Genomic DNA, 27,549 nt, shown 5'->3' with positions numbered 1-27,549 from the left:
AACAACTCATTTCATTGAAAAATTCTTACCTCTGCTATTAAATTAATTTCCTCCCAAAAACATAGCCAATTGAAAACTGCATACAAACCTGAACATACTGAGCTGCAGGTACTGGCCGTTTATCTTTTCTGTAACACTGACAATTCCCCATCGTGACAAGGGACGACTGCATCAATAACGCAAGATAAATAGCATCCACTTGAGCGAATTCATCGCAGATTTTTAACTAGTTCACAAAAAATCTAACAAACTTGCACTCTTTCTGTGTATCAAATAAATCCAATGCATGTTGACCTTCTCCCCACCTCAGATAAATGGTTATAGGCAGGTACGATATCGACTCCTAATAAACATGTCTTACGCTATATCACATTGAACACTATCGGCTCTTTAATATCATTCTCCCAACGCCTCAAAATCATCAAAACTATCGCTTAATCGCGTATATTATCCCTTCATGATACTACTATCCCTGCTTTGTACACAGAAGTCATCGTTCTGATCATGTAATTTTCAGACATAAACTTCTCTGTCATCTGCTTCGAGACCCCAGTATGAAGTTTTTGTACCTTTAAAGACTAGAGAGTTACACACAAGAAAGCGAATTCTGTATGGGGAAACTAAATCGATTCATGTGCAGAAATAGCTTCATGAATAAAATAAATAAATAAACGAGAAAGCAAATCAAACTGTTTGAAAGAAAGGGTAAATGATACCAAATAATATGCTAAATTCATAATAGGCCAACTTCTGAACTAATTTTTCTGTACTAGGCCTATTATTTTCTAACTTTTGCATTGGTCTTCGTGTGACCTCACGTGTTAAAAAACCATTTATTAACCTACATGTTCATGTTAAGGTCCAATCTATAACTCATAAACTGCATTTTACAGTGTAGAGAAAATAGAACAAATACTGAAGATATCTACAAATGCATGTGACTAGAAAATTATACCGGGGGGGGGGGGGGGGGGGGGTTACCAGTGGCGGATTTAAGGGGGGCGCAGCCGCCGCCGCCGCCCCCCCCTCCCCCAATAAATTTTCAAATTTAAGGTAAAACGTGGTATATTGTTTAGAAAAATATACTAAACGATAAAAGAAGCAATAATTTCTTCCACTACTGGAGAAATAAATGATAAAATCTTTTGATTTCTTGAATTACTTTATTGGGAGAACTTAATCCTCCCCCCCAAACCCCTTAAAATTTGCGTCATTTTATTAATTTCACCTTATTAAAAATTATAGAACATAGTACAGATGACTAACTAGGAGAACATTTGTTTACTAAACAAATAATAAACTCTCTAAAATGAGATGTGATAATGTATAACCTTAATTTTTTGTGAAACAAATTAAACACATTACGAAGCGTGTCAGATTGTTTAACGTCCCTTTTAAGAATTTTTCACTCATATGGAGACGTCACCATTGCCGGTGAAGGGCTGCAAAATTTAGGCCTATGCTCGGCGCTTACGGCCTTTGAGCAGGGGCGGATCTTTATCGTGCCACACCTGCTGTGAGACGGGACTTCAATTTTTGCGGTCTCATCCGAAGGATGACAATCAGGGGATACGACAAGCAAGAGGTATCGAGGACCTATTTTAACCCGGACCAAGCGCGCGTCAGAACTGCAACATTTCATGCCGGCATACATACACCGGCGTGAAGAGTTGCAGTTCATACTATCATTGCTTCAAGATTCATACGCGCATTTGTTTTACAGCATGAGGAAATGGCGATCATTACAAGTTGTAAAGATATCACAGGCAAAAATATTGGAAAAGTAAATATAAGCTTATGACAAAGGCCATTAAAATATTTTAATAAAAGTCCGGGGAATTCCGGTGAACTTGCTTCACGTATCAGACAAAATATTGGAAAAGTGTTCTTCGTGTTGAAGGACATCTGTGACTTGAGAAAAACATCTAAACTGGGCCCGGGGAACAGATCTACGTAAAGCAAAAATTCAGTAAAACCTTTTTTCCTTTAACTTTTTAACATAGCAATACATCGAGGATTAACATCACGTTCATTTAGAAATATGAAAAGTTTAAGAATTCTCGGGTTTGTGATCCCCAAGTCGGGTTTCTCCACCAACCTGTATAAGGGGACTTTTACATAAGAGTGGTTTTGGGACGTCATGATCTCGGATACAGCACCTTTGTTTAATTTTGAGGTAAACAAGAATCCTCCCGTCATCAATACTGAACACATACATGTATATACATTTTGACTGACGTGAACATGCAGTGTGTTATATATATATATATATATATATATATATATATATATATATATATATATATATACACACACACACACACACACACACATGTATACACACATTTTGACGTGAATCATCAATCAACATTTAACTCAGAATTTATCATCGTAGTTGTTGTAAGAATCTGATTTTTTTTCTTATGAATTCGCTATCAAAGTGACTAGTATCAATGCTGCTAGCTGTCCCTGATGACCATTACATAATTCAAAATAACTCTTCAAATATACTAAATATACATATTTTGAAAAATGAAGATAAGCCGAAGGGAAATCCGATGTCTGTTTTCTTAAATACCCTTCATAGCGCGGAGTTATTACACACCTTGACCGATTACAGTTAGTATGTATCACGACATATTTTAACCGGCTGACCTGCCTCAGTGCTAACTGTGACATTTGTCTCCTCGAGGATGACTCAGGGGGACATGACAACGGTCAGACTGCAGTCCAATCCCAATCTCGCTCTAAACCCATAAACTAAGAAAATATTCTAGTAATGCATTTCATGAAATATCGAAATTTATAAGTCAATAAAATTCATTTTGATATAATATTCTGAATTTGATTCAAAATGTCAATTAAGGATTTGCGTGAATTTAACAAGCCATGGGTATATACACAACTTGATTTTTAACTCCTCGATCAACTTTTGAGCACAACTGCACAGGATGCTATAACTTAGTATGTACAGGTTCAATACTGATCCCATTGGTCCAAACATATCATACATCTATTACTTAACCCTATTCAGTTGAGAACCTTTGATTCGATTCAAATTTTAAAAGGTTTTGACAGGGACTACATTTTGTGGCGGAAGGATTGATTGATCAAATAGTTCTAACTCTGCATGATTTTACAGTTTCTGTTTGATCCAATATATCGTCAATTTTTATAACCCTATACATGTACTTGTATTTCAGTTTTATAGTTTATGATACAAGTAGTTAGGTTTGGAACTAATTCAAATGTTAAAAATCATTAATTTGGTTGATATATTTTTTTTTACAAACAGAACATCGATTCTGAAAAAAAGTTTTAATTCACTCGAAATTTTGTATAAAAATTCAGTATTTTGACCAATAATTAAAAAAAAACGATTCCGACATAAGTAACACAAATCAATCATTACATGAAATAGATACACAATGCATACATAAAATGTATTTTAAAAACAGTTTAATACTAGTAGATTGGAAATATTAAATAACGATCAATAGTGCAAAAAGGTCGTTATTTATTTCCAATCTACTAGTATTAAACTTTTTTATACATACTATGTATGCATTATATATATATCTGTTTTATGTAATGATTGATTTGTGTTGCTTGTGTCGTGTTGACACCAACATGCAGATAAAGGTAGTTTAAACGAATACACCTTGGGTAAATTTTAAGTGCAAAAGGGCCAAGTTTAAAACACTCTATCTCTGTAAAAAGTGCAATGACCCAATGTTTCTTTTTAATTTCCTAATTTTCCTTCATTATAGAAATCACTACACTTTCCTAAATTATTTCTTACATCACGGATAAAAATCATACGTGATGTAATTGTTTTTATATCATTTATACACATGTAGTTCCCCTTTTCAAATGGAAATAATCGTGAGGTACTGACGTAAATTAGATAAAATACAAGTATAAATATTTGTATAGTGAAATTGGGGATCAATAACATTTCTTAGAATCATCCGATCGTTGTAGTAACGTACTGAGCCTGTGTCAAGAATGCCGGCAAAATATCCAATCAATTTCCTGTAAACACTGGGCATTTACAAGGGGGAAGTATCATCACCTGTTCGTCGCGAATGTCAACGACTTAGAATATCACATCGTCGACGATAATTGTCCATCCGTAGAATTAAAGACGCAGTAAAGCTCAGTTTCGTAATATTTTTCTCACCTTAAATCATTTTATTCCTTTCCAATAAAAAGATGAACGAATGATATTTATTAACTTTGAAATAATAGCATGTGCGTCAAAATTTCGTACAACTTTTATAGTAGATTGAATTTTTGTACAGGAAGCAAACATTCAGGGGATGTAATTTGAATATCGCAATTGTTTTGATTGATTGATTGATTGATTGATTGTTGTTTAACGTCCCTCTGGAGAATATTTCACTCATATGGAGGCGCCACCATTCCGGTGAATATGGAGCGCCAAATTAACACAAACTCAAATAATTGAAGATATCTTCAATTATTTGAAGATATCATCAATTCAATTATTGCTCTCTTTAATTGAATTAATGCACGCATTAAATCAATTATTGCTCTCATCAAATGAATTAATGCACGCTTCAATTCAATTATTGCTCTCATCAATTGAATTAATGCGCGCATCAATTGAATTAATGAGAGTAATAATTGATTTAATGCGTGCATTAATTCAATTATTGCTCTCTTCAATTCATTTGATGAGAGCATCAATTTAGTAGAAATATTGCTCGAAGTAATTAATTTAGAGCTCGGTATAAATGATTTGATGATCTCTTTAATTCAATTGAAGATATCTTTAAATCGTTTACAATGCTTTTGTATAAGGAATTAATGCGCGCATCAATTCTTTTAAACAGAGCAATAATTCAATTAAAGATATCATTAATTCCATTGTGGATATGTTGAATTAAAGATATCTTTAATTATATAGTTGCTCTCTATAAAAGAATTATTGCTCTCTTCAAATGAATTAAAGATATCATTAATTCAATTGAAGAGAGCAATAATTGAATTAATGCGCGCATTAAATCAATTGTTGTTCTCATCAAATGAATTAATGCGCGCATCAATTCAATTATTGCTCTCATCAATTGATTTAATGCGCGCATTATATCAATTATTGCTCTCTTCAATTGAATTGTAGCGCGCATCAATTCAATTGTTGATATCATTAATTCATTTGAAGAGATCATTAATTCAATTAAAGCGCGCATCAATTCAGCTGAATTAATTCAATTAATGCGCGCAATAATTCAGAATTGAAGATATCATTAATTATTTGAATAGATCTTTAATTCAATTGTTGCGCGCATCAAATGAATTGAAGATATCTTCAATTATTTGAGTTTATGTTAATTTGGCGCTCCATAGGTGAAGGGCTGCAAAATTTAGGCCTATGCTCGGCGCTTATATCCTTTGAGCAGGGAGGGAACTTTATCGTGCCACACCTGCTGTGACACGATACCTCGATTTTGCGGTCTCATCCGAAGGACCGCCCCATTTAGTCGCCTTCTACTACAAGCAAGGGGTACTGAGGACCTATTCTAACCCAGATCGCAAATTGAGCTGCAGAAAATGCTAGACGCTTTACATCAATATGTCTCTTCTTGGAATTTGACCGTAATCACGCCTAAATCCAAAACTTTAGTATTCAGTAAGGCGGAGTATGTTTACTTTTCATGGATCCTTCAACGAAATTTTGGAACAAGTTGATTCCCTTAACTACTTGTGAATTGCAATGGTGAATTTAATGTTACTCAAAAGAAACTAGCTGACAAAGGTCGAGAAACTTTATTTGGCTGGAATCGTACTATCCAGAAATTTGAATCGAATGCACAAACCCAGTGTCAACTGTTGGGTATATCTGTTTCTTATGGAAGTGAAATTTGGGTTTTTCATAAATCACCTGAAATTGAACGTTTGCATTTTTCATTCTGTAAATGTTAGGCGCAATGTATACGTAATTAAACAATTTATAGAGAACTAGGTCGATGTCCACTTATTATACAGAGAAAAACAAACTTATGAAATGTTGGTGTAAACTACTTAAAACTGAAAAAAGTATTTTAAAATATCCTCCTATGAATACCTGCGGTCTGAAGCAGAGAGTGAGACGTTTTCCACCATAAATTGGGCACGTAATGTAACATATAAAGCTTGAACTATTCAGACTGGGTTTGGGAGAATATTGGACGCGACAGGTACTTATTAACCATGCCCAATTTATGCATGTACAAATGTATATAAAAACAGAATACTAGACATATCTTTACAAGAGTGTAATAAATAGGGTGAGGGCTTAAATAGGCTATACCTGCTGCCCGATCCCATTCACTTTGTGAATAAAATATAGTTTAAATTACATGAGTGTAATGCATTCATTGGGAAACACAGCAAAATATTTTTTAAATAAACACATTGTACATCACAATTTTTGTAAAATGCAATTATACCTAACAAAACCAATTCACAGTCAACCAAAGAGACGCATTTTCTACAGCGGGCCTTCGTCACACTGTTTGGAGATTCAAAGGCAAGAACAGACATAATTGATTATGTAAAGTTTGCGACACTCAGCAACCGAAGATGAATTTTTATTTTATATTTCAATGCGCTAAATATTTGAATTTAAGAATTAAAAAATATACATACATGTATAAGTGAGTATTATTACAAATCATGCATGAAGTATATACCCAATTAAATGAATCCGGTTACCGGGTTAACATCACGTATATATCTACCCTGGTTGGCCTAGGGAAATAATTCTATTCATTAAGTTCTTTTGTCACACACAGTGCTGAATGTCATATTGATCCAATGTAAAAATATGTATCTCTTATCTCTTCTACATGTATGTGAAAATAAATGGAAAAGTAAGCAAAAGGCCAATGTGCTTGAACTTGAATCTGCACTACATAAATGTGCTTGGAAATTAAGATGAATACATTGATATTCGTTTCAGCAAAAATACTTTTGAAAAATTCCTTATATGTTCTAATGTAAAGTTATAAACCCCGATTGCGCCCTCAAATTGGTCGATCCGCGGGTCATGATGTATATATTCTCCTCAGGACTATGGTTCTTGAGAGGACGATTTTGTAAGATTTTTACTATAGATATATCTTCACCCAAAACACTGAACCCCTTTTGTGGGCTCGTCCTGACACCCCCCCCCCCCAGGGGGGGGGGGGGGGACATGATTTGTACAAAACCTGACTCGTAGTACCTTTGATATTCTGGAAAAGATTTGTTTTAAATTTCTTCCAATATGTTCCGATATAAGATTTTCACTCCTTTCGTGTTCCCACCCTGACTCCGGGGGTCATGGTCTCAGGAAGATATCATTGAGATTCTTGAGAAGACAAATTCAAAAATGTTTTACATATACATGAATATTTCTATTCAAAATGCTGAACTCCCGTCCTGGTTCTTGGGGGTCATGATTTAAACAAACCTGAATATACAATATATAAAGATGTTTGCTAATCAACCTGATACACAATTCCTTTACGATTCTTGAGAAGATTTTGTAAAATAAATTCGCTATATGTTTCTATTGCGAACCAATTCTGGCCCCGTGGATTTGAAGAACTTACCCCCAAAGATCACGTGTTTGAGAGACACATAAAGACTGTGTTTGAAATTCATCTGCCGAACGAAATATTTACGGAAATTCAAAATCGGCATCTTCAGCTCTTATAATTGGGATATTTTGGTATTTGTTCTCTTTGGTTGTTTTGGACATTTTCCTTCTCTTTGATATTTTTATACTAGTTATGGGAATTTGTGTTATTTCGATTACAATTCAAATCTTTCATACTCTATAAGGTTTTGACTGTGCTGTTACTGAATATTCACAAATGGTACAATTTGTTAATGACATCACACCGTCAGAACACTTGACATAGTGTAGAGTCACTGCTCCATGCTACATTGGTCTGATACGGTATTTTCTCGTATAGCAAGGCCAAGTAATACCATTACTGCACAAGAACACAATAGCTGTAACAGTCATCAAATAACTTATTTTGAATGACAGTAGCTTCATTTCACAGATGTTCAACTTGGTGGGGAACATGTGAAAATTTATTAACGACAAGTAAGCGTTGATTTCCTTATGACAAATGTATTCATCAGTTGTAGAAATATAACACGCCTTTTACGTAAATTCAGGAATATTTGAATCGAAACGTCAGTCGAAGCATACACAGTCACTGTTCCGGCATTTGTAAACACGTTTTCCGAAATCAAAACATAAAAATTTGCAGGGAAAAGTGGATGTCGGCTATGTCTGTTCATTTCTCCAAGAGAATACATGTATTGGGAAATATGCTCGCCAAAGGATGTTGCGCGGTATTTACATGCATGGTCTGCTTCTTTCCCGATATTCAGTCAATAACCTTTTTATTACATATTTGAATAATTGTATGCACTTCCAATTTTAGAAGAGCAGGTTCGTATACATTCGTTAACAGACGAAATGGCTACACTCATTATTATTTGTAAATATATATATATATATATATATATATATATATGACGAGTTGTGTAAGCAGGTCTAACGTCACAATTGAATTAAAGAAGTCCTCGGGCTAATCCCGGAGACTCTCTATAAAATCTATTGGAAAAATATCTAAATATATAGCAAGTTGAAAATACATCCTGCACAACTTCAACATATCATATACGTATCCTGAAAATTTCAACTTTTCTACACAGATAGGGTCGTAAACGTTCAGTGAATCGGTGAATTAGAACCGGTAGTGAAGCCATAAAAAGAACGACGAAAATGAGGATTCAACAGATCTCGAGAAATCCAAGATCAGATTGTTGATTCGCTCTCGATTTGAAATATTAAAAGACAAATCAAATCGAGAGCAAATCAAAAATTTTATTTTAATCAGATTTACTTCACCACAGTAGCGGTTTTAGCAATTATTGAAAACCGAGTATTGCATATTGCAATCAACAGTTTTCATCATGAATATAATATTTCTTTACTTCTTTAGAAATTGTACCCTGTTGTATGCTTTAAAAAATGACTACTAGCTAGTATATATGTTTTTAACATTAATGAAAGAGAATAAAAACAACCAGCCGAACAACCGTTTTTTTTCTTCAGTTAAACACATTGTCTCCGAGAATCGCTCCTCTTATAAAGCAAAAGCGAGACTATTTAGATGACCCAAGCAACATTTTTATCAGGACTTTGAAGAAACGACAGACCGTGAGAAATCAAAGCTACACTAGGCTGTGGCGTGAGAAATCAAAGCTACACTAGGCTGTGGCGTGAGAAATCAAAGCTACACTAGGCTGTGGCGTGAGAAATCAAAGCTACACTAGGCTGTGGCGTGAGAACTCAAAGCTACACAAGGCTGTGGCGGTGTTTTTGTTTGGTTGTTTGTCTGTTTGCTTTGTTGTTGTTGATTTGAATTATTTCAAGTTGAGGTCAGAAAAACACACCGCATGTCTAACCTTACTTAGTATATAGAGACCACACATCTCCACCAAAGGTCTCCAGAACAACATCGTGTAGAGACCACACCTCCACCAATCAAGAGAGACCACACATCTCCACCAAAGGTCCCCAGAACAACATCGTGTAGAGACCACACCTCCAACCAATCAAGAGAGACCACACATCTCCACCAAAGATCTCTTATATCTTTTAAACCATGATGGTGGTTAAACAGATGGTTAGAAGTCAGAGAGGATGTTTCATAAGTTGGTTGCAATCAAGTACCTAAAAACCCTGAAGAGGCATTAAAACGTTACTGTATCAAACTATATATGTATGCAAGCGTCAAACCGAATACGTGAGCATATGTAGTGATTGCTCATTCACCAAACGCTCGGTATTTAGAGAATCACGGTCTTTCGGTTGTAACCCCATGTACCGGCAGGCGTTGGCACTATACAGAACCCTCACTGCTACGGCCGTAAACGCTAAGCATAAGCATAGGACTAAATTTGTAGTACTTCACCTACAGCTGGTGATGTATTCTCGACGGAAACAAACAACCTCCCTTTATTCGCGGTTCCAATGAGAGCGACACAGTTTTATGAACATGTTTACCCAAAATCTGTTTTTACGTTCAACTACTGAGAAGCGGAGTATTTGCGATAATACCCATTGCAAATGTAAGTCACTGAAGCAAAATGTAGTACGTATATATCTCGCCAGAGCTCTGATGAAATAATGGGATGGTGGTCAGTCCTCCCTTTCATGTTTTCAACATGAACAAGGTTTGAACCACTTGCTGAAATTATTTCTTCATCTTTTAAGGTTTAGTCGATTCACGAGATTTGTTTGTAATTATGAAATTGATTTATTCTAGGACCCACTTACCGATGGAGACTCGGGAAGAATTCCAACACATCTAGCATTCCAATACATCTAGACTGTGAGGCTATGTGATCGCCGAAAAAATCATGCAGTAGTCGAATTAAACTGCTTTAAAGAACATATATCTTAAGATTATAATTATTGGCTATATCGAAGATTTATGCAATTGAGATTTCCTTTACATGCTTTTTATGTGGGAGATTTAAAGCCCCGTGTTCTTTTCCTTCGTTTAAAGGTGTTATCGGATTTGAGTGATTCCTATTTTATCTGAGTGGAATCAGAAAATCCCAAAGACAAATTGTTGATCAAAGAGCAGGGGTAGATTATAGAGAACGAAAACGCTTCGATATTTGAGTAGTGCTAGTGTTGATTGATTATTCCTGTGAACATTTTACACATTTGTATCGCACTGTTTGGAATCTTCAACCAAGGAAAGGCTGGTGTTGTTGATTTTGATGCTAAACAATTCATGACCCATACATGATTTTATAAGTTTCTAAATAAAATTTCCAAGTTCGGCTACGTAGAGAAAAATAATAACAATATTGATAAAACTATACCCATCTATACTCCAGACAAACCACTGAATTGTAGTTATCTATATTTCTGATGTCATTGCCTTTGATATAGTTTAATCATAAAGCTATTTCCTCATGCCAGCGTTGCAGATGTAAGCAATGCGTGTAATTGGCATTAAACACGTAAGAAAGCACTTCACCCGCATAAAGGTTGTATTGGTAAATTAGATCGTTATAACGACTATAAAATTTGCGATATGCTGACTATAAACGATTGATTGATTGTTTTTTTACGTCCTCTCGAGAATTTTTCACTTTTTTTGGTACATTGTTTTTCCCTATAATAGCTCTAAAACTTCATTGTTATTTCGGATTTCAAACATTTCGGTTGAGCATCACTGAAGTGACATTATTTGTCGAAATGCGCATCTGGTGCATCAAAAATTGGTACCGTATAAGTTTCACATCGAGACACCACCAGCTGTAGATGAAGTACCACAAATTTAGACCTATGCTTAGCACCCAAGGCCGTAGCAGTTGTGATTCTTTACCGTGCCAACGCCTGTCGCGACACGGGGCCTCCGTTTTTAAGTTAATATCCGAAAGACCCGTGATTCTCAAAAGGAGCAATCACTATCTATTTTGACGTCTTAGGTTTGACGAGGCCATGGCACGAGCAGGGCTCGAACTCACGACCTCCCGGTTACGAAGAGAACGCTCACCACTGAGCTACCGCGATCGGTGACTATAAACGAGAATGTTGAAACACCATTCACATCAACTTATTTATCGGTAGCCCGCCTCGATTTGAAAACTTATCATATGCAGAACAAGCTCTTGAGTATCGAATCAGTTGAGATATATAAACACCATATGTAAGTGATAATGGAATATTGCTACATCAATATGAGAAGTTGACGATGGAGAAGCTGAAGTCATCTAGTTTGTCATAAAGTTAAGTTGTTATTTTTCCGTTACCATCTATGTTTATTAAAATATCTAAGTATGAAGCAGTTGCGGAAGACTCTGTGGTGTCTTTTATTTCGAGTTCACAAAACGTTTATTTAAATGTCGAGTTCAAGGTCACATCAAAGGATTTCTTTTCCTCATGTAGAAGTTTTTGAATAGATTCTGCCTTTTAAGAATATCAATTTAAAAAAATAGCACCATTTGTGCCCCTGGGAATTTTAACAGATTGTTGGAAGACCTGATCAATGAGGAACCCCAACATCTTTTTAATATCTTTTTGATATCTACTTCAGAGTATTTTTTAATGATTGATCACTAGATATGAATATTTCCCTTTTCCATTTTTTTGAAGAAGAAACAACTGTCTAATATTTCAAAAAGTCTAGTTTTTAATTTATCGCGAGAAATGGTCGTGTAAAGTATTGAAAAGTCATACGTTTTGGTGTTATTGATTTGAGAAAAGTATTGTGATTTCAAATTTATTAAAAGTTCAACGTTTTTAGAATCCACATTTGATTTACAACACTTCTGGCATATATTGTGGCACAATACGTTTGAAGTTTCTCCTTCATAAACTGTTAATATTTTCATGAGGAGCAAAGAGAGGGCTTGGTAGAACATTTACTTACAAAATATCTATGCTTGTATGGGTTTTCGTGATGTTTAGAAATTCAGTATAGGTACGGTAAGTCATATTCATCCGTCCCATTGACTGGGATATTAGATGCATGTAAAACTGAAGTATGATTTCGAAGAATTTCATCTTTTGAAAGGAAAGTTGGAGAATAAATAGAATAACCAAATGTGGAATTATTGCCAAGTTCGTTTAAAATACAGTTGTGATAATGAGTCTTACAAACAAAGACAATGTTGTTACAAGCTTTGCCAGCTGCAATCAAAACATATTCCTCGTGTAACCTATTTAAACATAGAAGGATAGATGCTACGCACTTTTGTTTTGATGTGTCCAATACGTGATTTTAATATTCCTTTTATATTTTTATCAATTCTGACAAGGTATCAAGTTCTTCTTTTTAATGTTTAGTCCATCATCTGGCATAATCTTCGATAGATGAAGTTCTGTCGCTAATTGAAAGATCGGGGTTATCTGAATTTAGGCCCCTTATTAAAAATAAGTGATTTCAGGTTCTCATTTTCAACTATATCGACATTACCAGTAATGCCATGTCCAGCTGATCTATGGTTGAAAGACGATGAAAATGAACACGTAGGTGGATTGTGTATAAGATGGTCTCTATCTAGGTGACGTGGGATTGTGTATAAGATGGTCTCTATCTAGGTGACGTGGGATTGTGTATAAGATGGTCTCTATCTAGGTGACGTGGGATTGTGTATAAGATGGTCTCTATCTAGGTGACGTGGGATTGTGTATAAGATGGTCTCTATCTAGGTGACGTGGGATTGTGTATAAGATGGTCTCTATCTAGGTGACGTGGGATTGTGTATAAGATGGTCTCTATCTAGGTGACGTGGGATTGTGTATAAGATGGTCTCTATCTAGGTGACGTGGGATTGTGTATAAAATGGTATCTATCTAGGTGACGTGGGATTGTGTATAAAATGGTATCTATCTAGGTGACGTGGGATTGTGTATAAGAATTTAGATGGTCTCTATCTAGGTGATGTGGGGTTGAAAATAAAGCAAGTCACCTTTTAATCTCACAAGAAAACCTGTCTTTATGGTAGTCCCAATGACATTTCACTTTTACTAAGCACGTCTGCTGGAGTTGTTTATGTGCATTTATTGTCAATGTGTACCGGTATATGATGTTGATAATATCACCACTGTCTGCTACTAGTAGATATTCACTGGAGGGGGTACAACGTCCAGGTATAACATAGTTCAAACCTAATATCGCGCAAATGTTATACCCTGCTTCACTCCACTGAAAAATGTATCATTGGTAATGGCTAACTTGCAATTTCATTACATTACGGGTATTTTCTGCGATTTAACCATTTTTGTAGAAATTTGCGAATAGGAATGATCCGCAAAATTATAATCGCAATATATATATCGAATTCAGTAATATGTTTGTTGGGATATAATTGCTGATAACAATTCATACATGTAAGTAAGTAGTGCTCGATCTAATGCATCTCTTCTCGTATGAGGAAAAAGTTTTTGATTTTAGCTATTCATTTTCCCTGTCAAATTACATGTAAATATCTACCCCAAAAAAAGTTTAAAAGAAGCAATTATTAGTTCAGTGTTTACTAGCCGCTGCCAGACAGTGGACAGGTTTCGTAAAATTCAATGTGATGCACGAGTATTTACAATGACGCCATCATTGCCATGGTTATACAGTGCTATCGGTGACACTTTCTTATCTTTCCTGATTAATCGCGATACATATTTACTCTTCTATTATATTGATTGACTTACACAGTGTGTCAGAATAATTGATAAATGATAATATAAATTTCCGGGTATAGACATAGAACTAGAGACGAATTCATTGTCATAGCAACGAGTAAGTCTTTCGTCGAATAGAAAAACGATCAGAATCACTTTCTTCGTTATTGAAGTCCCTGAATATATGATTTGATTTTCCTCCTGATCCATATTACATGTGAAGCGCATTTCTTGAAGATATAACTACGTTTTCCAGCGAAAACCCCATCATATTGAATTTTGGTCTGCCTGCTTGCAACTTTAATTTTTTAACTATAATAGACAGAGGGGCCGTGTGTCTGGGTGTTTTATGAAAATTATGGCAATACATGCATATCTTGTGTTTCAATGTATATTTCATTAGTGTACTGCACATTCTAGACAGTCTTCTGTGAGATAGAAAAGGATCTTGTGTCTCCAAGATCAAAGATAAGTCCCCGTTTTCTTAATATCAAACGAAAGAACTTAAATTTTGATTCTTTAATCATTGAATTTCGGTCCCTGGATCAATATTTTGCAGGACCTTTGTCAATACAAGAGGCCCAGGGGCCTCATAGGTCACCTGAGTATCATGTAACAACCTTCCAATGTTTGAATTAGGTTTGTGTTTAAATATAAGAATTTTACTTTTGGATGGAAGAAACATTGAATAGCTATGTGGTCAGCCCCGCCTTTGCACCAGAACCCCTGACCCAGGGGCCATAAATTTCAGTTTTGAAAGAAGCATCCTTGATCATCATTATTATACTATTAGTTTGTCTACTTAATACCCAGCAGCAGAGGAGAAGATTTTCAAAGAAATAAAATGCATTTTCACTATATGATCAATAGGGCCCCACCCTAATACCAGAACCCCTGACCCAGGGGCCATGAATTTCACAATTTTGAAAGAGGCATCCTTGTTCATCATAACCATGCTATTGGTTTGTCTACTTAATACCCAAGGACAGAGAAGAAGATTTTCAAAGAAATAATGCATTTTCACTATATGACTTATAGAGCCCCACCCTAGCACCAGAACCCCTGATCCAGGGGCCATGAATTTCACAATTTTTAACAAGAGGTACTGTGAGCAATGCTCACTAAGAATACCCCCCGCTTACCCCAATCTCCCAAAGGGTGTTGGTAATAGGTATAAACTACCTCTTTTCTGAGTGTTGCTACTTCGATGTCCAGTGGGCATGACCTTTGACCCCAAAATCGATAGGGAACATCTTCATCCCATGGGTAGTCCATATGTATGATATGGTGACTGTAGGTGGAAAGGATAACGCTTTAGAGCCCGGAAACCATATTGCTACTTCAATGTCCAGTGCGCGTGACCTTTGACCCCAAAATCGATAGGAAACATCTGCATCCTATGGGTAGTCCATATGTATGATATGGTGACGGTAGGTGGAAAGGATAACACTTTAGAGCCCGGAAACCATATTGCTACTTCGATGTCCAGTGTGCTTGACCTTTGACCCCAAAATCGATAAGGAACATCTTCATCCCATGGGTAGTCCATATATATGATATGGTGACGGTAGATGGAAAGGATAACGCTTTAGAGCCCGGAAACGATATTGCTACTTCAATGTCCAGTGCGCTTGACCTTTGACCTTTTGACCCCAAAATCGATAGGGAACATCTTCATCCCATGGGTAGTCCATATGTATGATATGGTGACTGTAGGTGGAAAGGATAACGCTTTAGAGCCCGGAAACCATATTGCTACTTCAATGTCCAGTGCGCGTGACCTTTGACCCCAAAATCGATAGGAAACATCTGCATCCTATGGGTAGTCCATATGTATGATATGGTGACGGTAGGTGGAAAGGATAACACTTTAGAGCCCGGAAACCATATTGCTACTTCGATGTCCAGTGTGCTTGACCTTTGACCCCAAAATCGATAAGGAACATCTTCATCCCATGGGTAGTCCATATATATGATATGGTGACGGTAGATGGAAAGGATAACGCTTTAGAGCCCGGAAACCATATTGCTACTTCAATGTCCAGTGCGCTTGACCTTTGACCTTTTGACCCCAAAATCGATAGGGAACATCTTCATCCCATGGGTAGTCCATATGTTTGATATGGTGACTGTAGGTGGAAAGGATAACGCTTTAGAGCCCGGAAACCATATTGCTACTTCAATGTCCAGTGCGCGTGACCTTTGACCTTTTGACCCCAAAATCGATAGGGAACATCTTCATCCTATGGGTAGTCCATATGTATGATATGGTGACTGTAGGTGGAAAGGATAACACTTTAGAGCCCGGAAACCATATTGCTACTTCGATGTCCAGTGTGCTTGACCTTTGACCTTTTGACCCCAAAATCGATAGGGAACATCTTCATTCCATGGGTAGTCCATATATATGATATGGTGACTGTAGGTGGAAAGGATAATGCTTTAGAGCCCGGAAATCATTGCGTCTACAGACGGACGGACGGACAGACGGACAACCCGATTCCTGTATACCCCCCCCCCCCCCCCCCACAACTTGTTGCGCGGGGTATAAAGAGGCATCCTTGCTCATCATTACCATGCTATTAGTTTGTCTACTTAATACCCAAAGACAGAGAAGATTTTCAAAGAATTTCTACATTTTCACTATATGACCAGTAGAGCCCCACCCTAACACAAGAACCCCTGCCCCAGGGGCCATGAATTTCACAATTTTGGTAGAGGGCTCAACGCTCATTATAATTATGCCCACAGTTTGGCTTCTTGATGTCCAGGAGTAAAGAAGAAGATTTTTTAAAATTACACTCATTTTGATGGTTTTTGCCCCACCCCTCAGGCCCCAGGGGGGCAGGGACCACGAATTTCACAATTTTTGTTCCCCTCCACCCACAGATGCTATATGCCAAAATTGGTTGAAATTGGTTCAGGGGTTTCAGAGAAGAAGCTGAAAATGTTCAAATGTTAACGCACGACGACGGACAAAAACAGATAGCAATAGGTCACCTGAATGAATTCAGGTGACCTAAAAATGGAAACATTTACAGGCGAAATTTTAATCTTGAAAATAAAGTGTTCTTGGACGGTAAATCCAGGTAAGGAAAATGTAAAATGATCCTCGTTTTTGAGAGGTCAGAATGACAAATATAATAAACCATATCATGTCGATCTCAAAATGAGTATCAGTTTTAACACATGCCATATTCAAAGTTTACAGGAAGGTAATAAAGATAAAATTACAAATTTCTATATCTTTTGGCAAAAAATGACGAATTGAAGCATACGTTGCTGCAGTAGATAGAGAGCACACACTCACCTACACGTTCCCACAAATTTACATATTTTGTGTCCTTGTATCAGCGGATTAAAAATGACACAGGGCAAAATATACGATTTGTGTTTTCCAAAGCAAAATGTATATTAAATTTAGGAAATGATAATAATATAGCATTTTCTTCTAAAACATTGAATTTGCTCAAACCCATGACAATCATACAGTTTTAATCGTAATCATGTATTTCTAATAAGGCATTATATTGAAACAAATTTTATTAGGTTTCACTATTTTAGTCTAGTTTGAAATTTAAGTGGAAAATGGGGGCCATATGAAGCCCCTATAACTCACTCTTTGCTTTTTTCGTTTCGTGTTTCCGTGACAGAGATAAACTAAACCTATGCTGCATTTTAATACGCTTTACTGCATGCACTTAATTGCGCATTTTTCGAAGATTAAACTGCTCGGACTCCGGGCAAGGTCACTGGGAGCGCGCCACAACGAGAACCGAGAGACAATCAAATATGGTGTTTCTAGGTCAATATAGTGAGAAATCTCTAGACGCCTTTTCGGTATTTAAGGTCCAATGTACTGACTTCGATTGTTACACAACACTTGGTACGTATTAAAAATGGATGGATGGGTTGATTTAAATTATTTGGCTTTGTTTGGTTGTAGTAAGTACAAATATAAAATTCATAAACGACAGGGGACTTCAAGTTTATATTACCCTCCCTGTGTAAGCCTAAATAAATTTTCCCTAATGATTTGGACATTACTGAGGCATCATGGGAATAAATGATATTCTATATAGTAAATTAAATTAATTTTACATACAAAAACATAAATTTAGCTTTCATTTTCATCATTAAAAAAAAGTATGTTTGTAACAAATGTCACTAATGCAAAAGAAGAAAGTCCCATATTATATCATGAAATCAAACGAAACGTGACCGAACAACGGGGCAGCGGTAAATAAACAGTTTGTATGACAATCACGTTAATTTATAACACTCGCAGAATAGTGCATGTGCAACTACGTGTTTAAATCAATTAAGATGCTGTATTCAAATTTGAAATCTTTCTTGACCAGCAGGAGCTCCAGATAAGATTGGAGCTTAATTTCAATTCGACACATGCGAACAAGCAATAGTAAACTATCATAAACTCCATTACAAGAAAGGCTAGCTGCAGAACTGTAGCTCTCCGAAAAAAAATTATGTTGACAGACCGGAGAGCTACAGTGCCACTCATAGTAAAAACTGTATATTTATTGTGCACGAAAAGCTGCGCTCGGTTCTAGGTTTATTTCTCCAACTTCTTACACAATCTACCCAAAAGCACGAAATGAAAAATTCCTCAGACATTTATCAACTACTCTCGTCCCTTTACAAACCTTACAAATGTTTTAAATGGCTCTGATCAGTCTCGGAAAGTCATACGTTCGAACTTTTCGCCTATCGACAGTCATGTTTACTTGTAAGCGAGATCTCGTAAACATGTGTGAGGTTAGTAAAGGGACGAGAGTAGTTGATAAATGTCTGAGGAATTTTTTCATTTCGTGCTTTTGGGTAGATTGTGTAAGAAGTTGGAGAAATAAACCTAGAACCGAGCGCAGCTTTTCGTGCACAATAAATATACAGTTTTTACTATGAGTGGCACTGTAGCTCTCCGGTCTGTCAACATAATTTTTTTCGGAGAGCTACAGTTCTGCAGCTAAAGAAAGGCATGCATCAGTATTTTATTGACAACAGTTCATCCTATTTAACTTGAATGTTTTCCAATCTTGTGGAAAAAAATATCACATGCATTAGCAAATTGCCCTCGCTATAAGCTTCGATTGAATACTAGTACGTGCGTGTAAATGCGACTGGTCCACCCAGCGGCAGCTTAGTCCCCGGACTGAATGGCTAACTGAGCATCGACCAACATTGACGTGCAGTAGTTTATATATACACTGGGCGCTGCATTGAAACTATAAATGCCTTGGTGTAAAGTGTTTCTCTGAAGTCTTCTAATCAGCGAAAGACCAAGATCGGCTGGCTTATCAAGGTCAGTTTTTTTCTAACGAAAAGTAAGGATATGATAGAATTGGATAGAAAGGACGGGAGAAAGATACTAGTATCCAGTCTACCTGATCTTCCCGTATGTCGTAGGACTGGGAGTCATTGTAGGCATATTCCTGGACGAACAAACTAAGTCCTATCTGGAGGTTACACAATCCTATATTTTCCATTGCCTCAGAATATACCACACTACCCAAATCACCGTTCATAATTCCTACATCCAGGGTTAACAGAAGCCAAAAATTTCCCCATTCAAGTCATTGTTAAACCTCTCCGGTCAACGTACGGCGACCAGTGCATTATGATTGCTTTTGGTATTTAGTTGGGGGATATACCATTGACTAGAAACAGACTTGATATTTTCCAAGGTTTTCATGATAGTTATAATAGGTATACAGTTTTAAAATTCCTTACAATATGCAAAGCCTGGAATCAAATATTGTCTCTCCTTTTCATCAGATGAGTACCAAGACAAATTTTTACACATATAGCAAATATTTGATCTTTTCATGAGTTAGCATTTCAATAAGGAGAGGTTAATAAGCGGATAGACCCAATTGTAAGTAGACCAAGCTGATTCTGTCTGACGTCATAGCAAGTATTAAACTTCGTTCCTGGTGTAGAGAACAGGTCCATTTCCCTACGTCAATTCAAATGTTCGCAGACAATTATATAGCCAAATGAAAAACCTCACACACTCGTAGTTTTCCTCATGAATTACTTGAGCACAAAGTAATCTTTTTAAATGTCGTTCTTCTGATTGAGATAAGAGACCGTTACGTTATTTGAATGCAAGCAAAGGCCATGTATATATATAACGTGAATGTGACTTGCAAAAATGCTATCAGATTTATATTGGCGGATCATTAATTCAAGACTTAATTAATATATACTCGAGATCAAAATTCTTGCGAACGGTCTACTATATTGAAAGTCCAAGGTTAGAAAAAATACTATATCAAATCCGTGGTGGTTTTCTGGGCAGGTGAATCAATGCGTTGCATTTCCTGTTGTGTTTTCACTAGGGGCAAGGTGAGGACTTCATACTAATATGCATAAACAAATACCGATGAAAGCTTTACATTGCGGCATAACGGTGATAATGAATAATTATCGAAGTATTAGACGTCATACTAAGTTGGAGGGTCGTTCAATTCAAACAGAACTAACAAACACGGGGAAGATTGTAAAGTCGCTCTACTGATAGAAGGTCAATATTTACCGAGATAGAACACGATATGGTGGTATTTAGTCAAGTTTATTACAACATATTACCACTCATAAATTTCTTCCCATTGTACGAGAACGACGTTATATGGATTCTGCTACAAAGGGGGAAAAAGAATTGTCCTTCAGAGGATAAATCTTCTGTAGAAAGATAGTCCAATAGTACGTGTCTGGTGGGTCGTATATCTTGATTTGGAGTTAGTTTTTTAAAACTGCGTTTGCTGAATTAACAGGGTAAGCTTCCAAACATCGATTGATACCTTTGACGTGTCAGTTTAACTTGACGGAGGCTAAACCAACAGAACCTCTCAAAAACCTTTATCCCACGAAAAGTCCTTTATCGTTTCAATGTTCCTCACAACCAATGGTCGCTTATCAAGAGCAAAGAATTCAATGTCCAAATTCAAAAGAAAATTAATAATTTCATACACGCGTTGCTTGAAATGTTGAAATGAAATTTTCGTTTCTGACAAACAATCAAGTGGCGTGAGTCTACACGTTTATACAACTTAGTAGGCCAGGGCCGTACTTGTAAGTACATTTATATAGGATCGGTTATACCTCCACAGACGATTTATTGTGCTATCAAGAGAACAAATATTGAAATGACAAAAGGGCTGCACGGTTCGCTCCTCTCTCTCCATTGAATTCTAGAAATAAACAGGAAGCGATCATATACGAGAGTACATGATATATGTCGTCAAATCAAATGCAATGGTTGCAAGTACTTGCAACCCCCCCCCCCCCCCCCCCCCCCCCCCCCCGTCAAACCCGATATAAGCTTTTGGTCTATTGGTGTGTCAAATTTATCTCAACATGTATATGTTACTGTCGTGCAGTAGTGCTAAGTCCTCATTATACTTACCAGAGTTGGCAACATGGTAAACTAATGGTTCGAACATTTAGTCTCGTCCTACAGGTGGTCGCTCAGCTGGGAATTGATTTTAACATCTACCCTTAAACCAAGGACGGCAAGTCATTCACGATAATAAAATCCCGGGTATAAAAGTAAACAATGTATCAAGAAAGAAACAACCGTACAAGTCATCCTCAAAGTAGATAAACCAATCCACGTATATTCACGTATTTCTTACAATTAGCAGTTTGTGTCCTCGCTGAGATATAATTAGCGACGCTAAATAACCGGTTATCTTGGACCGATAACACTATCATACATGTACAATGACAATGCTCGGAACATCACTAGCGTCACACCCATTTTGTGTTGTAGCAATGATTCTATACTCTAACCTGAGGCACTCAGCTGGTAAGCTTTCGTGTACTCAACAGATCGTTAAGAATTGAAAATCAAGTCGAAGATCCTAAAATGATTTATGAAGATGTGGTATACACTTCAAGCATATTACATCATCGGAGTTTAACATTAGAAGAGTATCCATACTGCCAAATTACAGAACATTTGGAACTACCATGCTCCAAAGGTACTATGCACCGGGTTTATCATTGTCACAAACATCTTAGTACATGTAATATTACAGTAATCTGAGTATTGTTAGTCCGACCTTGTCTGAATGACCTTGATCAAGACAATGTATGAAATCTATTTTTATAATAGTGTGTGTCTAATTGCTCCATCCATCTCCATCCTTAAACATGAAACATCAAATTCGGAAGATATTCGAATGACACACGTGACGTCTTCATTAAAACTGCTTTAAGGTTTCTGTGGCAATGGAGACTCAGAGTTAACAATAATTATTTGTATAACTAATGCATATATTGCATTGTTTTCATATGAATTCTTCACATAATTTTTTTTTATCTCGTGCTACTACGCTACCGATCCCGGTGAAAATAACATTCATGTGTTCCAATTTCCACTGATACAGACAAAAACCCAGCCCTGTTAAAGCTGTTAACATGTAGAGTAAAATTCGGTGTCATGTTCTACAAAGTGTAGAAACCTTCCATTACTTTCGTCAGCAGATCAACTTACTTCCTAATACCACGGACTGTGAATCCGTAATTGTATATCAATATCTAGATAAAAACAATCTTGTTCTTAAAAATATATGGCAAAAACGAGCTTAGAATGATAGCTATATGTGAAAACTATGTACTACTATAGAAATTTACAACTGTAAGAAATAATCATTCAAAATAATTTCCATTCTTGAAAATACATGATGACAGTATAATTAAAGCATTACAAGCTGTAACTGACGGTATTTTTTCAACTATCCAATCATGCACCAAATAACACCTATCAGTATAATTGATATAATCCCCAAGATCTTAAAAAAAAAATCCAGCAAAATAAACAAGGGAATATTGTTTGAGAGCATACCTACAATGAGCGTTTCATACAAACCGCCATTGCGTCATATACACGGACACGCAATCGGAACTCATGTACTATATTAATTTTATTTTGTCATAACTACCTTTGACCTATGGAAAGGGCTTATATAGGCATTGTGCCTGCTGCCTAATCCCATTTATGTATGTATTATATATATATATATATATATATATATATATATATACATGAATAAAATACTGTTGAAATCAAATCGGAACTCCCCGAATGTCTCGCGCACTCGTCATAAATGTATGTCGAGTACGCGAGACATTCGAGGAGTTCCGATTGCACAGACACGGGAACATAATCGGAATGCTGAGACCGAGGTCATATACAAAAACGGAAACTGACGTGAGTAACTACACGATTCGTTTGTTTTAAAATATTATATAGTTTCACGAATGACTAGAAGTACTATAAGTGTAAGAAAGTGATAATTACGCAAATGTGCCATTCAGATTAAACTCTGATAGCGAATCAATGTTCTATAAAATTGGCACATTAAATTTACAAATCTGACACGTGCTCAGTGTCTCTCTTTGCCCCCCCCCCTCCCCCTCCCCCTCCCCTGAGATCAACACGAGCGAGATCAACACGACGAGCAGGAATTATTGACAGGATGACAATGATTCATCAATCCACATTTTCTGTTAAATTGACGAGTTTATTCCTTCAGATTCACTCCGATTCTATGAAATTATAAATATTCCATCACAAATATGTTGAATATTTGTTCTTTTATTTTTCCACTTATTTACCGTCAGTTACAGCTTGTATTGCTTTAATTAAGAAATAAATTTTCATTTTGAAAATACATGAGAGTTATGAACTGAACAGCTTCTTGTCATACCCTGTACAAAAGGTTATATATTTCGTACTTTCCGATTTCATTTCCGTAGGAATTCCCAAGCGAACTATATTTATCAAGATTCATTTGTGCATGCTCACAGCCGCAACGCATTCATGAGGAAATGGCTATCATTACAAATTGTAAAGATACCAAGGGCAAAAACATCGAAAATGTAAATATTCTTTCATGAAATATTGTATTAGATTTTTTTTTTGGGGGGGGGGGGGTCACTGACATATCATATTTAAGGTGAGATAAGAGACAAATGTTCATTTTAAAGAAATCACACCTCATATGACCCAAGTATGACCTGCAAACTTTAGGAATTTGATGATTAAACTAAGACGCAAACGTGATTGTTCGATTGAGGTCGTTCTTTACACACTGGTTTTGTCTACGGATTACTCCGTTTACCTGATCAAGATATAATAGAGTTCACGGCGGGTGTGACTGGTCAACAAGGGATGCTTACTCCTCCTAGACACCCATCTCTGGTGTGTCCATGAGTCTGTGTTTGCCTTACTCTTAATTTTGTATTCTTTGTAGGAGTTGTGAGATTGATCCACTGTTCATCATCTTCACATTTTCGAAAATGTGGACTCAAGGTCAAATAGAAATTCAAGGTCAATAAAATTTGGGGAGAGAGCCGAAGATGAATACTTTTAGGTTAGGCAGAACTGAGTTAAACATAATATAAAGAAATGTATGTTCAAGGTCATATGAAAGGTCAAAACATGTAATTGGCATCTTCTCACCAGGCTGTATTTGTATATGTAGTTCGATGAACGATATATCTACGCAAGGTCAATGTAACAAATTTTAAGCATAGTTGTCATATTTTTAAAAAAAAACCTCTCACAGATGTATTTATGTTGTATAATATTTGTATACAAACGCTTCCTCAATAGGTGAGTCAGAAACGAGATATGCACAGAATCCATAATGGAGTCTTTAGCATAGGCCATATATTCGTTCTCCCTGACCTATTCCGTCAGGAAACTGTCGCAATATAGCCAAAGCAAATTGCTTTCTCCTCTCTTTTTAGGATTATTTTTTATAACTCTATTTTCTTTTACTTTCTGTTTTTTTTTTTACGCACTATGCTATTCAAGTTCCGTTATAACTGACCTGTATATAAGCAATGGGGAGAGCTTATATAGGCATTGCGCATGCTGTTCCTGGTCTTATTTATGTCTGTTAACCATATACATACATGAATGAAACACTGTTGAAATTATTTCATTTTCTAGACAACAAACGAATACCACATACGAAGATTTTCAGCAATGGATAAACACTGTGCTGGTTACATTTAACCAAATTACCAATAAGGATGGGTAACTCCTTTCATGTATACATACCAAAAAAAACCAAGAGGTGTAAAAGTGGTCAATAATTATAATGAAATGTTAAAAATTGTTCTTAGGCGTTACCTGCAACGTATAAAAAAATACATGGTGATTTCACACTAATATCTTTAAGCTTAATATAAAGAAAGGAAAAGGATTTGAATTTTGTGCAATATGTTACAACTAAATTTTGACATTCGTGATGTTCGACAGGCGACAACTGTTGTTACTTGGAAAGCTACACAGCATGTTTTCATATCATTACCATGGAAAACACAACTATGCAAAGGACTATAACTCTTGTAAAACATCGGTAGTGCTACGCCATGTTCGCTTCATGAATATCAATACCTCAAACAAGGACGAAAAAGTACAGAAAACGAAAATTGTAAACACCCCCTTACTCATACTAATACACACATACTTTAATGACCATGAGTGGTGATGAAGATTTCTTAAAAATTAAATTCCATTGAACAATGCATATACATATGTAGCCTATTCAGGAATGTTAGGGGTCATGTGTGGTTACAGTTCTAATACTGGCGGTGTCCCTGTCCTAGAAAAAAACCCCAAACAACAACAAAAAAAACCCAAACAAAACCCCCCAAAAAACCAAACCAACAACAACAACAACAACAACAATTTTAAAAAAGCCAAAGAACCCCCCCCCCCCCCCAAAAAAAACAAAACAAAACATGAGCTTGGGGTCACATTTTGTTTTTTAGCATTATCACTGTCACTATTCATTTAAAGTTCTTTGTTGTTTTATCGGGTGAAGGTAACTACCAATGCAGGGGAAAACATCAAGAGAGATACTTTATTGTTTATGTTTATAGTTTGAAGTATTTTGAAATATGTAAACTAGATTTAAGTACTGAAATATCATACCATTGACCAGTTCGTTACTTTAAATTGGTCCAGTCAATGCAACCTTAGACCTTGACGACGCTCCATATTTGGTAATGATAATTCTTTATTGCGAAAGACATGCATCTTATAGCATTGTTATTAAATAATTGTTATTATGTAATATGCTATTATGTAGCATAATTGTTATTATGAGTCATTATAATAATTGTTATTAATAAATTACAAAGCTGAAAATAAACGGCCAATTCTTACAAAGACATCTAGCAGATGTAAATACAATAGTATAATGATAGTAAAAAGGAGAATGATGATACAAATTACATATTATAGACTGTTCTTAGTTCAAGAGCTTTACAAATAAATTTTCCTAAGTTACAAAGTTCTTTAACATTGTTCACACTTAATAGTTGTATACATTTGAACATGGAGGTTTACTCCAGTAATACTTTTTCACTAATTTAGCTCTAATCTGACAATATACAGGACAAAAAGTGGTATTCATCCTCAATTTCAGTGATACATGTTTTACAAAACCTTTTTTCACGTGATGACGCGGGCAGTGGTGACTAAAACACCGGATCGACCTAGTTTGCAACAAACATGTATTCATTGTCTATGATAAAAGCAATGTAAATTTCAAAAGAAATATAAAAAAAAAAAGATTCAGTGAATGTAAATAGTCCGTAAGTCGGTAGGAAGAAAAGGTGAAGATAACGAACAGTGATCAATCTCATAACTCCTATAAGCAATACAAAATTAAGAGTTTGGCAAACACAGACTACTGGGACATACCAAAGATGGGATGAGGTATCTAGGAGGAATAAGCATTCTCCGTCAACCAGTCACACCCGTCATGAGCCCTATATCTTGATCAGGTAAACAGGAGCAATCCGCAGTTAAAATCAGTGTGTAATTTTTTTTTTTTAATTTATTTATTTTATTTTTTTTTTTTTTTAGAGATAATACATTTTCACTTCACGGGCCTATGTCCCACCCTAACACCGCAGACCCTTATTACGAACCTCATAACTTTGGTAAAGGTCTTCCTGCTAATTACTACTAAGCACTCAATTGGATTGTTGGATGTCCAGGAGTGGTAGTAAAAAGTTATAAAGAAACAATACATTCTCACTATACAAATCTTATATCCCCTAGTACCACAACACTTGATTTCACGGCGTTGACAGAAATGTCTCTCCCCTCATAATATCATACTATGTATTCAATTTGCCTGTTCATGAGTCAACTGAGATTTTCACTAGATAAGCCGCAGAACACCCTATCTATAATGAAACCTCTTCGGAGGTCGTGAATTTTGCAGCTTTGATAAAGATCACTTTGTATAGCAGGACTAAACACATGGATATTATTTTCAGAG

General features: G+C 36.1%; 1 protein-coding gene across 9 annotated transcripts in view; it reads right to left on the bottom strand.

Annotated features, from left to right (window-relative positions):
* The window catches only part of LOC125649797 (high affinity cAMP-specific and IBMX-insensitive 3',5'-cyclic phosphodiesterase 8B-like), a 124,546-nt gene that overhangs the window by 53,623 nt on the left and 43,374 nt on the right, over window positions 1-27,549 (bottom strand). The window contains exon 1 of one of the 9 annotated variants that reach the window (XR_008803004.1): window positions 89-557. The exons of 4 other annotated variants lie outside the window; for them this stretch is intronic. Coding sequence is in view for 4 of the 5 variants with exons in the window: in XM_048877589.2 (XP_048733546.1) it covers window positions 89-172 (84 nt within the window). In the remaining variant the exon portion in view is untranslated. Of the gene's footprint in view, window positions 1-88; window positions 566-21,641; window positions 21,868-27,549 lie in introns of those variants that run through there. 4 more of the 9 variants (XM_048877590.2, XM_056165157.1, XM_048877589.2 and 1 more) reach the window with 4 other exon arrangements.

The sequence above is a fragment of the Ostrea edulis genome, chromosome 5 (assembly GCF_947568905.1).
Source record: "Ostrea edulis chromosome 5, xbOstEdul1.1, whole genome shotgun sequence".
NCBI lineage: Eukaryota > Metazoa > Mollusca > Bivalvia > Ostreida > Ostreidae > Ostrea > Ostrea edulis.
Note: the sequence above shows the minus strand (reverse complement) of the source record. Positions and strands in the feature narration are given on the sequence as shown.